Source organism: Dendrobates tinctorius, unplaced genomic scaffold (assembly GCF_039654945.1).
Source record: "Dendrobates tinctorius isolate UK_male_01 unplaced genomic scaffold, ASM3965494v1 ptg000011l, whole genome shotgun sequence".
Taxonomy (NCBI): Eukaryota; Metazoa; Chordata; class Amphibia; order Anura; family Dendrobatidae; genus Dendrobates; species Dendrobates tinctorius.
Genome location: NW_027361679.1, coordinates 82747500 through 82764005, shown reverse-complemented (window position 1 = coordinate 82764005; position 16506 = coordinate 82747500). Strand labels below are relative to the sequence as shown.

General features: G+C 44.6%; 2 protein-coding genes across 2 annotated transcripts in view; both read right to left on the bottom strand.

Annotated features, from left to right (window-relative positions):
• The window catches only part of SMIM24 (small integral membrane protein 24), an 86304-nt gene extending 79460 nt beyond the window's left edge, over positions 1-6844 (bottom strand). The window contains exon 1 of the mRNA XM_073543920.1: positions 6673-6844. Coding sequence (XP_073400021.1) covers positions 6673-6733 — 61 coding nt within the window. The 5' untranslated portion in view covers positions 6734-6844. The remainder of the gene's footprint in view (positions 1-6672) is intronic.
• Positions 6845-7558: 714 nt separating this feature from the next.
• SMIM44 (small integral membrane protein 44) lies at positions 7559-15068 on the bottom strand. The gene is made up of 3 exons (XM_073588373.1): positions 14930-15068; positions 14153-14553; positions 7559-7927 (listed from the first exon to the last, which is right to left on the bottom strand). The coding sequence occupies exons 2-3, from the start codon at positions 14337-14339 to the stop codon at positions 7707-7709; spliced, it is 408 nt and encodes a 135-aa protein (XP_073444474.1). The 5' UTR covers positions 14340-14553; positions 14930-15068; the 3' UTR covers positions 7559-7706.
• Positions 15069-16506: the final 1438 nt, after the last annotated feature.

Below are 16506 nucleotides of genomic sequence, written 5' to 3'. Positions count from 1 at the left end.
TTCCCCTTTCCTTCTTTAGGCCTATGTATCTCTCCGGCTGTGATCGAGGGGTCTAGGTCATCGTAGGAACCCCCCATGGCTACTGCTAGTTGTGTTGATAGGTTCAGGGGTCTGCAATCTGATAGTTGCCAACTGCTCTGGTTTTCTGAACTTAGCTAGCATTTCTGTTTTTGCCTCCTACGGTGACTCAATCATAACACTGACCAGTCAGTCCGTCCGTCAGGTCACCTTCCCTACACTCCCCCTTCCTTTGTCTGTTGTCATCCCCGACAATCATCTTCCCCTACCAGATCATTGCCAGCGCCCACCTTCCTCTTTCTGGGGTGTCCGTGGTGTTGGGGACCTGACCTGGGACTACTGTCTGCTTCACATCTTCCATCTCTTTGTCTTTCTCTTGGTTACCAGTCATGGTCGGCGTCTCGGTCTCCCAGACCTTCTCAACTCATAGACCCCTTCGGTCTCACGTTTCCTTTGGTCACACAGACCTTCTCTTACCCGGACCTGTTGCATTTTCTCATGCATAGTATACTTCAAAACAACTTTTTATAACATCACAAGTTCCCCATTTTTATATATTTTTTCTATTGCTTTAAAACCATTACACAACAAAAAACAATAAAACATAACAGATTTTTCTCCCCCTTCCTTTGACATGGACACTTCCTTTCTCATTACATCCCCGCTTTGCCAGGCATAATAAAAAAAACTTCAACTTTTATAATAATCCTTTTCGTTCATTTGGACGCAAACTGTCCTTGTGATCTGCACAACAGTGCAACGAAGTCTCAAAAGTTCAAGCCACTTCCTTGTGGCCGGCAGCGAGGGGACCCACAGCCGTGGAGCTCCCGGGATACAGGGAGTGTCCTATGAGTCTTTGCTACGGGGGCTCGCGGTCCTCTGGTTCGGCGAGCACGGCTACCGCATAATAGCCGCGGGGGGCAATACTCCTTATAATAGGACACCAAGTCCCCTTCTTGCAGAGCCCGGTCGTGGCGAATAGAGGTGACATTTAAATAAACTTTCTGGCCGGTAGCAAGATCACGTATGAACTCATACCCTTTCGGTATATTCGTGTACACGAGCCGTCCCAGAGATCGTGTAGCCGCCATGCCAGCCTCTCCCTTCGCATGGAGCTGGTTCCACACTTCCTGCTCACTGGCCTTTTTCTTCTTTATAACCTCTGCGACTCAAACGGACGGTCCGGTATAAGCCCTGGAGTCCGGTGGGCGGGACTTAGCCGAGGGTGATAGTGGGGCAGAGGCTGCTGATGATGTCAGCGGCCCAGCAGCCGCTGGGGCCGGGTGGCGGACAGGGACAGCCGTATTTCTCGAAGGTTGGGCCACAAGGCCTATGTATCAGGCCGCAGCTGGCTCCAACGCCGGCATAGCCGCGGCCGCGGGGTAGGCCGCACCCGGAGTTCCAGACGGAGCCGGAGTAGCTGCTGATTTCGGGACTGAGGTCGTTACTGGCAGGGGAAACGCAGCAGCGCCTTCTGCAGACAGGCTCCGCACCGGCGACACCGGGCGTGGTGCCACCGGGCATGATGAATCAGGGCCTGGAACGGAGGCCCTGCTCAACTCAACGTAAACAGTAAGGGCCTTCTTGGCCAGGCTTTCGGATACACAGAGGGCCACGTCCTGCGGCTGAGTGGTGGGGGCTTCTTGCGGAGCCGCTGGCAGAGCCGGAGGAACTCTCACCTTCCCCGGCGTCGCAGCCTCTGTCACATCTTCCCGTGGCTTCTCCCGCAGTCTCCCTTCTTCACCCCGCCGTCTGGCGGGGCTGGCCTCCAGGCTCAGGGGCTCCGCAAGGAGACTCTCTGATGGTATCTTTGGCGGCCGCTCCTGCGGGGTCCATAGTGGCTCCGCTCCTCCACCCGAGATCCGACTGCCTGCCCATGACTCTGGAGAATAAGTCTTCTGGCAAAGCTCGACCTCCCGACGCCATCGCCACTCCAGGCGCCCGATGCCTCGACAACCATAGCGTCACATCCCGTCCGGTGGGCAGCAATTGAATGGCGCCAAGCAGCTGCAGCCAATCTCTTCCTCTGTGCCACTCCCTCTGTTGGGTGGGGCAATGGTAGGCTTCTCCACCCAGCTGCCTGGGTCCAGTATGTGGGAGCGTCGGCCTCCTGGTACATATCGCTCCCCCCAGGGGTACGTTGGAGGGGGTCCCAATCCATTGGGGACGACGGCAAACACCTGGATCTCTCTCCTGCGTTGGAGCAACACCGCCATCTTGCACAGAACCTAGTACCGCCCCGGATCCTCTGCCAGCACCACAGATCCTCCACAGCGTTCCCAATTAGTAATCCACAGGTAGGCAATTTGTAATCCACAGGTGTTTATAATCCAAACCGAGTAGTCCAAATCCTTTTCCACTCTTCAGAGGTAGGCCTGCCGCAGAAGATATCGTATTAGCGGCAGCGATCCTGCCGACTATGCCAAGTGTAGGGTCGGTAGGCCGGGCTGGGGGGTGGTCTCTCTGTATACCGCGCAGTGACGTACAGACATAAGATGGAGGCAAGTTTCGGGTGCAACAGGTCCAAGTTTATTCTCTCACCGTCCACACGACGGCCTCACAGCACACCACAATTCTTTTCAAGGCTCTCCGGTTACAGAACACATCGACGTATCGTACTTTTCACCTGGGACGTATATCTACACACCGTCTCTTCGCACTTAGTGACGCTCTGACAGCTCCGTCACTGTGGCTGCCTTAGGCCCGAACACCAACAGTAATTTTACTGGTCAAACGTCGTTCCCTATACGATATCCTTCGCCCGGAGCCTCGTCTATACTGCGGTACTTCGTGTCAGGACCACCCCCCTGACTTCCTTTCTTTTCAGTCCCCTGGTTAGGTTCTCCTCACAGTGCACCAACTGTCACAGTCTCCTCGTCACTTGAGCTCCCCCTGGGGACTGGAACTTTCTGGAACCCTCCTGTCAAATTTATAGCTTTCCCGGTACCCTGTGACTCCGCCCCCCATGACCAACGGTTTCTAAAGCCCTAAGCTGATGTCAAGTCCTGAACTTACTCTCCTCCCTGCCATCTAGTGGTCAACCCAAGGTACTGCACGTCACCTACACTTTCCTAGCTGTTTTCCTTTCTGAAATCTGACTAGTCAGTCCGTCTGTCAGGTCACCTTCCCTACAATACCACACCTCTGGGTGAGGTGCAGTACCTCTGTGGCAACTGGACCCTCAGTTTACCACATATACATGATTAAAGGGAACTTGTCAGGTCCCCCATGTCCTCCAACCCAGCAATACTCACCTATGTATGAGTAAATTTCCTGCCTAAACTGCCCGGTATAACGTTTTTCTGTACAAATGAGATTTAAAAAAGCATTTATATTTTCCCCATTTCCTATGTTATTTAGGCTTTTGACTAGTCAATAGGGCGTTAGTTGCTCCACACTAGTCAGCCCTCTTTCCATGTTTTCACGTGACTACAGGCTTGATAACAATTTGTCAAAACAGAAGCCGCGGAGACACCATCACATGTTTCTCAACGCAAGCAATGATCTTTCCCCGGGAAGGAACAATCACGGGAAGGGCAGTCTCCAATGAAGGAAACCACCTATGCCAAAACATGGTATCCATCCACAGACAGCTGTTTCGGGGTATTGCCCCTCATCAGTGTGGAGTAGGAAACTGGTTGGTAGGAGCAATGCCTAGTAAAAGACTGAAAATGAGGATGAATGAACTCATGGAGATCAACATCCAACACTGCGGAGACACCATCACGTGTTTCTCAACGCAGTGATTCTAGAGCACTGCCCCCATCCCTTATGGGAAATATGCAAAACAGGCAAAACAGAAGCCGCGGAGACACCATCACATGTTTCTCAACGCAAGCAATGACCAGCCAGGTCTTTCCCCGGGAAGGGGGCAGTGCTCTAGAATCACTGCGTTGAGAAACACGTGATGGTGTCTCCGCAGTGTTGGATGTTGATCTCCATGAGTTCATTCATCCTCATTTTCAGTTTTGATAACAATTTATCGTCATCGCCAGCTCCTGCAAATCTCGAGCACGCACGCTGCGTCACTGCGCTTCAGAAGCTAGGTGTATGGTTCTCCGGCTTGAATGGCGCAGTGTGCATGACTAGATGTTCAGAAGATTGCTTTCAGTTGTGCTGAGTGTGCCTCTGAAGCCGTAAACCCGTCTGCAGAGGTGCAGTGATGCTGAAGAAATGTGCAGCGCGCATGCGTGAGATTTGTAGGAGCTTGTGATGATGTCAGCTCTTGCAAATTATGTTATTGAAAAAGGCTGACTAGTCTTAGGCAATTAACGCCACATCGACTAGTCAAAGCCCTTATTAACATAACAAACTGGGACAATATAAATGCTTTTTTCAAACTTTTTTTGCAGAAAAAAGGTTATACAGGGCTGGTTAGGCTGGGAATTTATTCATAAATAAGTGAATGCTGCTGGGTTGGAGGGCTTGGGGGACTTGACAGGTTCCCTTTAACTAAATTTATTTCTGATTTACTTTGTTATTTTACCACCTCTTAATCGAGGTATGTAGTCAGCACAGTTTACTTATGCCACCATAATATCAATTCAAATACCATTAAAACCCTTAAGGCCATGTGCACACAGTGCGGATCCTCCCGCGGATTTTTCCGCGCGGATTTTACTAAATCCGCAGGTCAAATGACCTGCATTTTTCGTGCGGATTTCTTCCTTTTTTTGCGGTTTTACAGTGGTTTTTGTGCGGTTTTCCACTGCGGTTTTCCACCTGCGGATTTGAAGAATGGAGCAGGTGGGAAAACTGCAGCAAAAGCGCACAAAAGAAGTCACATGCTGCTTTTTTTTTCCCGCACAAAAACCGCGCGGAAAAAAACGCAGCATGTGCACAGCGTTTTTTTTTTTTTACATAGGCTTTAATGGTACTGTACATCACCTGCAGTTCTGCTGCAGATCCGCAGCGGCAAATCCGCTGCGTATCCGCAGCAGAATCCGCACTGTGTGCACACGGCCTGAAAACTACTATCTTGCTATAACCTTAGATCAATTCTTTGATGGGTGTAGTTTCCAAAATGGGCATCACTTGTGGGAGGGTTTCTGCTGTTTCGGTCCTCAGAGGCTCTGCAAATGCGACGTGGTGCCCTGAAACCATTCCAGCAAAATCTGCACTTCAAAATGATGCTTCTTTCTTTCATGTAGTGTAACTAAACAGTAGTTTCCGATCAAATATGGGGTAATGATGTACTCATGAGAAATTGTGGGTCTATTATCTTTCAATATCCCTTATGAAAATAAAACATAGGGCTAAAGCAACATTAAAAAAAAAGTTGTCTTATTTGCATGTCCAAATGTCTTACAATTCTGTGAAGCACATGTGTGTTCAAGTTGCTCACCACAACCCTAAATTAACTTAGGGTGGGTGTAGTTTCTGCTGTTTTGGCACTTCAGGAGCTCTGCAAAAGTGACATTGCATCCATAAACTATTCCAGCCAAATTTGTGCTCCAAATGTCAAATAGTACTCCTTCTCTTCCAAGCCCTTCCGTGCTCAAAATTGATGCTGATGTAAGGAAGACATGCTGTATGGTAAATCTTATTTATTAACTATTTTGTGATTAATAACTACTTCATTTAAGGTCATAAAAATTCATAGTCTAACAATTGCAGATTTTTTTTCAAAATTTTTGTTGAATTTTGGTAATGCCCCTAAACTTAGTACAAACACTTTAAGTAGAATGATATTACATCCGTTTTAATGGTGTTTGGTGCATTTATAACACTTTACTGAAGTTGTCAGACAAACATTACTTATACTCAATCACTTTTGTCTTGTTTTTGAAAATCACATCAAATTTAGGACAATTAAAAGCTATAGATGAGGCCAGCTACATTTAACCCTGTACTAAAATTTTGAGATGAGCCCCACATATATTGGAAAATTGAAAATAGAAAACTTGTAAATATATTGTGGTACAGCTGTGAACATGAAAATGCTCCTTGCACTTGTATAATATCCCACTGCTTAGAGAAGGTATATGATATTATATCAGAAAAACCATATTATATTATGCGGTCAAACAAAATAGTAAGATATAATACGTTATTCTATATATACTGCTCAAAAAAATAAAGGGAACACATCCTAGTACATTGTGTTGTTTAAGTGTTCCCTTTATTTTTTTGAGCAGTATATTTCTATCATATTTGTGAAATCTATTTATTGATCCATGTATCAGATCCAACTGCTAATCCAGAAAAAATGGTGACTTCCCAGGGATAAACATGTAAAATTAGGGATCACTCAGACATAATTTTTTCGCACACGTGTTCTATCCATGTTTTTAAGATGGAACTTGTACAAATGATAGTCTGTGTTTGATCACATGACCTTATATATTTGCGTACTAATTAGGCCACACATATCCAATTTTAATTTGAGTCATGGAGCAAACTCGCCAATGGCAGTCTATGAAAAAATTAGACAACACTTGGTGCCATCTGTGTGTTGCCTGATTTTCATGTTTGTTTGATAGAAGCTTGAAACACTTCTAGTATGCGAAAAACCCCCACTTCTGATGGTAAAAACTGACGCTGACCAAACACTGATGAAAATCTGATCCAAAACACTGATAAAAATCAGTCCGTTTTTACGAGAAAAATCACTGACGTCTAACTACGCCCTTATGCCTGTAACATAAGACTTACCTTGTTGTGCATTTGTAGATATAACAAACAGCAAACCCAAAATGATTGTGCTGGTGATCATAGTGAAGGATTGAGGAAAAAGGAGCTTCTTCGGAGAAATTTTAAGCTTCAAAGCAGAAACCCAGCACACTGCTTGTTGTGATCCTCACACAGTATGTAATGTCCGCCTTGTGCTGCCTCTTAATACTTCATTAGTACTTCATTAGTCACTTAGTTATCTGCATTTTATGGCAGTCCAGGGGTAAAATCCACTCTCAATACTGGAACCCATCTCCTCCCTGACTTGTAACAAAACACATGAAACATTGAAATAACAGTGCCATATGACTTACATGTCAGGCTGGCGGAGTTTATTCTAGGCATTTACTGTAAGGAAACACTATAACAAGCTAGACGGACATTTGTTTTCTGGAGGACGCATACATTTTAAGCAGAAATATGAGCAGCACCATAGGACTTATGAAATTCAATGTGATGGTAGTTGATGATCTGATACTAAGCAATTCAGTTAAAAAGCTAAAACTAAAAGCAAATGTCTAGTTTCTGCAAACATTGTAACAAGGTCAGGTATAGGGATTATGAACATGACGGCTATATTTACTGCCGCTGTAAATGAGTTAACGAGCCCATAGTTGGACTTTGACTGGTAAGTGATTTCTCCAGCAACCAATTCAAAGTGTGAGCCATTATCACCCAGAAGTCTTTTCTCTTATCCACTACACCCCCCTGCTTACCTATTCTGTTCAGGAAAAAGCAGAATGTCCTCCTGATCGGTTTCCAGATGTCACTGCTGTTTCGATTTGTTATTTACGTTTTAACTGTTCATATTTGTTACTATTATATACTGTTATATTATTGTGTTGTCAATAATTAATAGAAGGAACAATGAATGTGTGTTCTTACTTTAATCAATAAGGAGTTAAATAGTAACATTACATTTTGTACATCACTGCATTGGTCGCAGAATGTTAGTCCATCGGTGTATTAACAGTTCTTCAAGTCCTGCAGAGAGTTAGGATTGTTGTAAGGTAATGTCAGAAAAGCTTGCCACGACTGACTTCTTTAAAAGTGATCAGAGAAGGTCGGTGAGCTGTGCTGGTAGGTAGTAGATCTCGATCCAGGAATGCCAGATCTCCACAATGTACTTCCCTTCTGTCCACGGCCAATGTGAATTCACCAGCTTCATATTCATTCTCTTCTTTGTAGTTCTTGCCTCCAGGTTTCTGGTCCTCTAAGTTTGGTCCAAATGCCCAATCTATAGAGTAAAGAGAAAGCTCAAATAATTATCATTTATGCTATTGCATGATTAATGGATAGTTTCCAAACTAAGGGTATGTGCACACGGTGTGGATTCTGTTGCAGATCCGCAAGTCATGTACAGTATAATGTTATTCAATGGAATTTAAAAACCGCTGTGCACATGCTGTGGATTTTTCTGCACGGATTAGCTGAGGTTTTAAATCCGCAGTATGTCAATTCTTTGTGCGGAATCTGCAGCGGTTTGACACCTGCTCCATTACCAGGTGTCAAAATGCAGGGGAAAACCACAGTCAAATCCGCAGGTAATTTTACCTGCAGATTTACCTGCAAATCCGCACAGAAAAATCCGCAGCAGAATCCGCACTGTGTGCACTTACCCTAAGATGTTCTTATGGAAAAAAAACTATATTTCTTTATTTAAAAATTTATTTAACATGCTGGTTTTTTTCTAAGGCCGGGGTCACACTAACCCCGTAGTTTACAGGCGTAATACGGATGAATGGCCCCTAAATAGTGCTCCGTATGTCATCCGTAAGCAAGGTGCGGTCGCGTAATTTGCGTATGTGAGCATCCGTATGTAATCCGTAATGGGGTTAAAGGGTTTGTTTTACTCTTTATACAGATCTGCCTGAAAAGCTTAAATAATTCAGGGATTTTTTTTTCAAATCCTCATTACCTCGTACCCCTTAGAAAACTGCCTTTACAATTAAATACATGTTTTTTAACATATTTTGTCAGATTTAATTTGGAAATAACATTGTGATGTTGGCTCTTATAAATCAGAAGATCATTTCAAACATTTTCCCCTTTAAAAATGTTTTTTTCTTCAGATTTCTACATATTCATTAGCTGGACAGCAGTTTCAAAACTGCTTTAGTAACAGTCTGAGATATAGCTGATATGTCAGCCTTTCTGCAACTGTGAAAAGTTAAGCTATTTGCATTTTTATTATCATTAGAAAACTACTTTTCATAAAAAAATGACTTAGGCTAAGTTCACACTGGGCATTTTTGCTGCCTTTTTTATGCTAATTTTCAGCTGCATTTTACAGTACCAGCAAAGCCTATGACATTTCAGAAATCTCATGCACAAACATTGTTTTTTGTCATCATTATTTCGTGGTTTGCATGTTTTTTTGGACATAGAGCATGTCACTTCTTTCAGCATTTTTTCACCCATTGACTTAAATGGGTGGTGAGAAAATGCACCAAAAATGCATTTTCTCTCTCAACCATGACAGCACCATGGAGAGAGGGGATCCGTCCTTCAGGGACAGGAACCTACAGATAAAAAGGGCGGTACCTCTCCTCCGCCTTCAGTTGGGTTCCTGTCCCTGACAGGGGGACCCACAGTACGGCGTACCTGCATTCAAGAGAGTCCGGATCCCGGGCCGGCCTGTCCAGTATTCGGCAGCGGGGAGGCCCCTGTCGTGGCAGGAATGGTGCCCGAAGCCGCCACCGCTGGGGCCGATGCGGGCTACCGGGTGAGCGGGGGGGAGATGCCGGAGTCGCCGCTCCGGAAAGGAGATTGAGGCTCGCGGGGACCCGGTGGAAGTGCAGGCAGCGCCATGGTATGGAGAGTACCAAGATGGCCGTTGCCCTGGAAGTAGAGGCGGACTTCCGGGTCCCTGAATCAGGTGCATGCGCAGGAGCGCGCTCCCCGACCAGCGCGACGCAGGATGGGAGCAGTGACGTCACGGGGGCGGCAAATTTAAAGATGGTGGCTGCAGAAACTCCTGGCTGGAAGCGATCCTAATAATGGAGGATAGCGACCAGCAACAGGAGCAGCATGCCAGACAGCAGCTCAAGCAGCAGCACCACCACCACCAACGACAAAAGGAACGAAACAGAGAGGGCCGTTCCAGCAGTCACTCCACACGGCGTAGTACGTCAGCAGCAAGGAGCAAATCGCCACCAGGAGGTCAGCCTATACAGGACCTGACTCCGTCTCCCGAACTGATACCTGCAGCCGCGCACCTTTTGGGGTAAGTGATCTTTGTGAATGTTCACCCTTTTAATATAAATCCCTCTCCCTTAGGGAAAGAAGAAAGTGAAAAAGAAGAACAGGGAATGCCCCACTTGCACTAGACCCCTACCGGTATCATGGGAGAAAAAACTATGTCCTGCACAAAAGAGATTCTTTGTCAGGAGACTCCGGATTTCGCATCCGATCTAAGGGCCGCAATCAAATCGGAGGTCCAGAGCGCCCTCGTATCCTTAAGCATAGGGACAAAACGAGGAAGAAAGACATGATAGAAACCTCCCAGTCAGACTCTTCCATGTCCTGAGAAATCTCGTCTAAATCCTCAGAATCCGGCTCCTCATCCTCAGACGAGGAAACTGGAGGGCGCCACTGTTTTCCACTAGAAGAGGTAGACAAACTGGTAAAAGCTGTGAGGTCTACCATGGGGGTATTGGACCCCAGGCCAGATAAAACAGTCCAGGACATAATGTTCGGGGGACTGGGCCAGAAAAAACGGAGAGTATTTCAGCTTAACGAAATTGTCAAGGGTCTAATCAAAAAGGAATGGGATAAGCCAGACAGGAAAAATACTACGGTCCCTTCCCTTAAAAGAAAATATCCCTTTGAAGAGGAGGCATCTACGTCTTGGGATAAAGCCCTGAAGCTCGACGTAGCAGTCGCAAAGGCCTCAAAGAAATTCGCCCTTCCCTTTGAGGACATGGGCACCCTCAGGGACCACCTAGATAAAAAGGCAGATACCTTTCTAAAGGGGGCATGGGAGTCAGCAGGCGGTAACCTCAGGCCAGCCATAGCGGCGACATGTACTTCAAGGGCACTTAAGGTGTGGGTGGACCAACTTGAGAAACAGCTGAGGGAAGGGACACCAAGGGAAAAGATCTTAGATTCTATCCGAGTAATAAGGCTGCCTTCTTAGCAGATTCATCGGCCGATTCAGTCAGGCTATCGTCCAAAACGGCAGCACTTTCAAACGCGGCCCGAAGAACACTATGGCTTAAAAGCTGGCCAGGGGACATACAGACCAAAATGAAATTATGTTCAATCCCCTGTGAAGGTAAATTCCTTTTTGGGGAGACATTAGATGACATCCTCCAGAAAGCAGGGGATAAGAAGAAAGGGTTCCCAAATTTGGGGCCAGCAGCATTTAAAAGACCCTTTCGGAATAGGTTTTTTCAGAGGAGACCACCGAGGGAACAAAAATGGGATGACAAAAGAAGAGATAGCAACCAGGCAGCAATAGGGGAATACCTAGAGGGTTGTATTACCCTAAATTCAAGAACGATTCATTCCCTAGCTTAGTGGGGAAACCAGGAAAATCTGTCCAAAGGGATCCCCTGGGTAACAAAGATAACACACATAGTGACAACAGATGCCAGTCCCACGGGATGGGGAGCACACATGAACAACGAGGTAGCTCAGGACGTGTGGGGAGATCAAGAATTAAAAGCCTCCTCAAACCAAGAAGAGCTTCTAGCAGTAGTCTATGCACTAACACACTTCCTACCCCTGCTCCAGAATCACCATGTCCGCATTCTTTCGGACAATCGAGTCACAGTGGCCTATATAAATCATCAGGGGGGAACCAGGTCCCAAGCCCTAATGGACACATCCGCCAGAGTCCTCAAACTAGCGGAGGCAAACCTGCTATCTCTATCAGCCCTACACATCCGGGGTGCAGAGAATCAGAGGGCAGACTTTCTGAGCCGCACCCTATTACGACAATGGGAATCGGTACTAAAGGGGTCCATTTTTCGGCAGATTGTAAAAATATGGGGGACCCCGGATATAGATCTGTTTGCCGATTTCAAAAACAAAAAAGTAGAAACCTTCTGCTCCCTAGATCCCAGAGGGAATCCTCTAACTCTGGTCGCGTTTATGCTCCCGTGAACACAGTCTAACATATGCCTTTCCCCCAATCATGCTCATTCCAGCGGTCCTAAGGAAAGTCAGGGAGGACGGGGCAAGAATGATACTGATAGCCCCTTTCTGGCCCAAAAGAACCGGGTTTTCCTGGCTAAGAATGCTCTCAGTAACCGACCCATGGATCCTACCGGATCTTCCGGACCTGCTATCGCAGGGCCCAGTGTTACATCCTCAGGCACCGAACCTCCATTTAACAGCATGGAATTTGAGAGGGCACTGATGAGGGACAGGGGGTTTTCAGAGAACCTTATAACTGCATTACAAAAAAGTAGGAAACCGGTTACAATGAGAGCTTACGGCAGGACATGGAAAAAATTCCTATCCACTTCTAGGGCAAAGGTCCAGGACAGAGTGCAGAATGATAAGATCCTAGAATTTCTACAAAAGGGCCTAGAACAGGGTCTGGCGGTTAACACATTAAAAGTACAAATAGCGGCGTTAGGCGCCCTCTATAACCATGATGTGGCAGGTGACCCTTGGGTAGCAAGATTTATTAAGGCCGCAACCAGATCTAGGCCAATAGCTAGTCAAAGGTTACCGTCATGGGACCTGAATCTTGTACTATCAACACTGACAGGCCCTCTGTTCGAACCACTTCACTCGGTACCCCTAAAAATCCTATCACTTAAAACGGTGCTTCTGGTGGCACTAACATCAGCCCGAAGAGTGAGCGATATTCAAGCCTTATCAGCAGGGCCACCTTTTACAAAAATTCTAGAGGATAGGGTCATCCTAAAACCTGACCAGGCCTATTTACCTAAAGTGTCATCACTTTTCCACAGGTCCCAAGAGGTAGTCCTTCCTTCCTTCTGCCCAAATCCAAAAAATAAGGGGGAAGAAAAATTCCACACTTTAGATGTTAAAAGGTGCCTAGTACAGTACTTAGAGGCCACCAAAAATTGTAGGAAGGAAGGCTCTCTCTTTGTGTGTTTCCAGGGTCCTCGGAAGGGGCTCAAGGCATCCAAGAGTACCCTGGCAAGGTGGATAAGGGATGCGATTGCCCTGGCATACTCATCCAGTGGAAATACCATCCCGGAGGGGCTGAGAGCCCATTTCACAAGGGCAATGGCGACCTCATGGGCTGAAAGATCTGAGGTATCAATAGAACAGATCTGTAAGGCAGCCACCTGGTCATCACCTTCGACCTGTTTCAGGCACTATAGATTAGATCTAGCCTCTACGTCTGACCTGACCTTCGGGAGAAGGGTCCTTCAGGCGGTGGTCCCTCCCTAAGCTACCAATCTCTGTAATTCTCTCCGTGGTGCTGTCATGGGTGAGAGAGAATAACTTAGTTACTCACCGATAACAGTGTTTCTCGGAACCCATGACAGCACCCGCTTATTCCCCTCCCTTTCATGAGTGTGGTGAGCACATTTTACTGTTCGTAGAGTGTTTCCGTTTAGGCGCGGTGTTTCTGATAAGCAATATTATAATGCTGTGTATATATTTCTGTTGTCTAACTAACCTGGAGACCCTCTGATGCTCTGTAACCAACTGAAGGCGGAGGAGAGGTACCGCCCTTTTTATCTGTAGGTTCCTGTCCCTGAAGGGCGGATCCCCTCTCTCCGTGGTGCTGTCATGGGTTCCGAGAAACACCGTTATCGGTGAGTAACTAAGTTATTTTGTGCCAAAAAATTATTCTATCGGATAGGACTTTTTTTAACTTTAAACTTTATCAGCATTCACCAGAGACAAATTTAGCATACCAAAACCTCTGCAAAAAAACACAAAAAAATCAACAAAAAAGCAAGAAAAACGCCTAGTGTGAACTTACCCTAAATGAAAAGACTTTAAATTTAACGATCTGTGGTAATGAATAAAGTTCTGCTCACACTGGTGTCAAAGGTTCAGGCTTTAATTAAGCCAATGCTGCTATGAAGGAACTAAAGAGATCTGAGTTTACATACCATGTTTCAGTCAAATTAGAATTTGGAAAACTTGCTGTTATAGCCATATTTTAAAATACTGTGAAACCTTGATAAAATTCCCTGTGTTAATAGAACCTTAGTTTATTGTTCTCCAAAACCCAAAACTGAAAACGCTCTTTTTGTTGTTTTTTTAGTTGCTGCTTGTTTTTTTGGTCTACTCATAAAATAAAATGCAATTATATGCTGTCTATCGTTTTAGATTTTCAATACTATCTCAAAAGTATGTCATAAATCCTTGAATCAATTGTATTTTTTTCATACAATTTATCATTACTTACAATATCTATTTCTTCAATCAACGTTAATTGTCGGAGTCAGGTAAGATATACATCAAAAGGCCTAATATAACACAAACCTCTGTAGCATGTTCAAATTCGGTAACTGCTTACCTGCAAAATCATGGAGGAGATCTTTCATCAAATGGCCCACAATTGCATATGCCACTACAATAACTACGAGTGCTGCCATCAATAAGTAAATGACATATTTTGGCAACTGGATGGCATCTAATGCTGGTGGTTTATAGTCTAGATACAGTGGTTCTTCTGTTTCTTCTTCCATAGAGTATTGTGTCATTAGTTGCCCCTCTCTAATTCCAAGTTTTGTCCATTATTCTGTCCTCTGAGGTTCCATCCAGACATTCTTCTCTGTTCAGGGTTGTACACAATATCTCATTTCCTAAGTAGCTGACTTATTTAACTTTCATTATTATTCTTCCAGTTGCCAGATGTTACTTTAAATGTTTGACACCTTATATCTCACATGTCTGGATTCTGAGGCCAAGCTGTTCCTGCAAATCATAAGATACTGTATGTTAGAAGTTTACTCTTAAACTCTAAGCAGAAGTTTCTTTTCAATATTTTGCATCTATCAACCTTATACCATCCATATTTCTCTTCTACGGTGACTTTTTCCCAACCAAGACTTGTGAGCATATGATCCTGTGACATAACTAGTGCTCTCAATGCATACATTAAGGTATTAAAGCGTAAGCTTTTCCTCAAAGGATGCACCGTAAAGTGCAAATACTGATTTATAACGTTTAATAACATGAGGAAGGGATCAGTATTAAACTGTACTTAGTAACAAGCAAAACATATAACACTTGGTGGGTAAATTGTAAATAAAGATATAAAATGTCGCATGATAAAAACGTAAGTACTTGCCTGTTCTAGTCTTGCCTTTACAGACAGTCAAGCAGTTAGGAAACATTGGTAGGATCTGAGAGGATTGTTAATCATATAAGAGGATCAGGACAGAAGGAAAAGGAGATTGTTAAAAGTGACGTTGCACACCAGGTGAACTTTTCCATTAAACCTTGTCCCAAGACTGTGCAGCTAGAAAAGTCAATCTCTAACAGAGACATAAAAGTTGTGATTCTTTAAAGGGAAACTGGCAGCAGGATAGTGCATAGTAAGTGCTAGGTCGGCACCTTTATACAGAATAAAATGATACCTTGGTTGATGAAATCCATCTTGTTGTTGTTTCTTAATCTTTATTTTCAGCTTTGTGTTAGTGATATAAGAGCGAAACTTGCGGTGCGCTCCGGGAGAGAGGCGGCGGGGCTTCCGGCCGCACTCCGGTCCACGGGGCGTGCGGCGTTACTCGCCGGGGGCTCGGGGACCCCCGGCTATCCCTGGCCGGGATGGGCTCCTCGGCACTGCGGTATCGTCACATTTAGGGGGGATTCTGACTTGGAGGCGTTCAGTCATAATCCCACATATTGAACATGTCACCAATTTTCTAAGTAAATATATCTCTAAAGATGCTATTGAGATGAAATTCTCACCAGATGTCACTAACAATCCATCCAATCCACAGTCACAGAAACCAAACCACAGATGTGCATATATTAAGTAATGTGTAATAATAATGCATGACACATGGAAAAAGTCCTGAACACTGTGAAGAATATGGAGAGGATTCAATGACAGCTTACAATCCTTCTTCAGTGTGTGTAGCTGTAACAGGACACCTGGCTAAACAGCTAGTATCCAAGCTCATTCTTGACCTCCTGTGGACTCCATGCTGTGTAACTACTTTGTCCAGTCAGATAGGATTTCCTACCCCAGGGTAGGAAGATGTGCAGAACAGCTAGTAGAAGCTAGGTAGCAAAGACATGTTTGGACTCCAAGAGTAACGGGGGCCTGGCCTGATCCAATGGCACCAGAACCGCCACCCTATGACCTAATGATGTGTTGATCAGTTACTCAGGAAATATTTCATTTATTTGGAAAAGTCTATGATAATAATCTCTCTATATATGCATTAGAACGGTTTTTTTTCAGTGCATGAAGGGGAAATATAATAACCGAATGCTCCCCCCCCCTCCCTTTTTTTTGGGTTGCAGATATAAACTAAAAATTAAATATAAAAGAAAAAAATTTTTTTTTTTGTGCAAATTGAAGTTTTCCATCTTTCTGTCTTGAGAAAGTTTATGATAGCGACTTTTCAATAAATGTATCAGAACGGATTTTTATGATTGGTGTATGATGGGGAATAAAAGAATTAAATGTTTTTTTGGCTGTGTATATAAACAAAAAAATCATATACACTGAAAAAAATTCTTTAGAACAGTGCAGATTGGAGTTTTCCATCTTCTCTTTAAACGAATATATTATGGCTGTGTGCACATTTGGTGCGCTAATTGAAATAGTCCCTGAAAAAATCTTTCTAATCTTGATCTCCTTTTTTTTTTTTTTTTCTCTCTTTGTATACATGTGTATACTAAAAAAATGGTTTG

What these genes read in the sequence shown, in the direction of transcription:
- SMIM44 (XM_073588373.1), bottom strand. Translation starts at nt 14,339, where the DNA reads ATGACACAATACTCTATGGAAGAAGAAACAGAAGAACCACTGTATCTA. An exon ending in TCTCCTCCATGATTTTGCAG is followed by an intron (nt 7,928 to 14,152) that starts GTAAGCAGTTAC and finishes TTTACTCTATAG; the next exon opens with ATTGGGCATTTGGACCAAAC.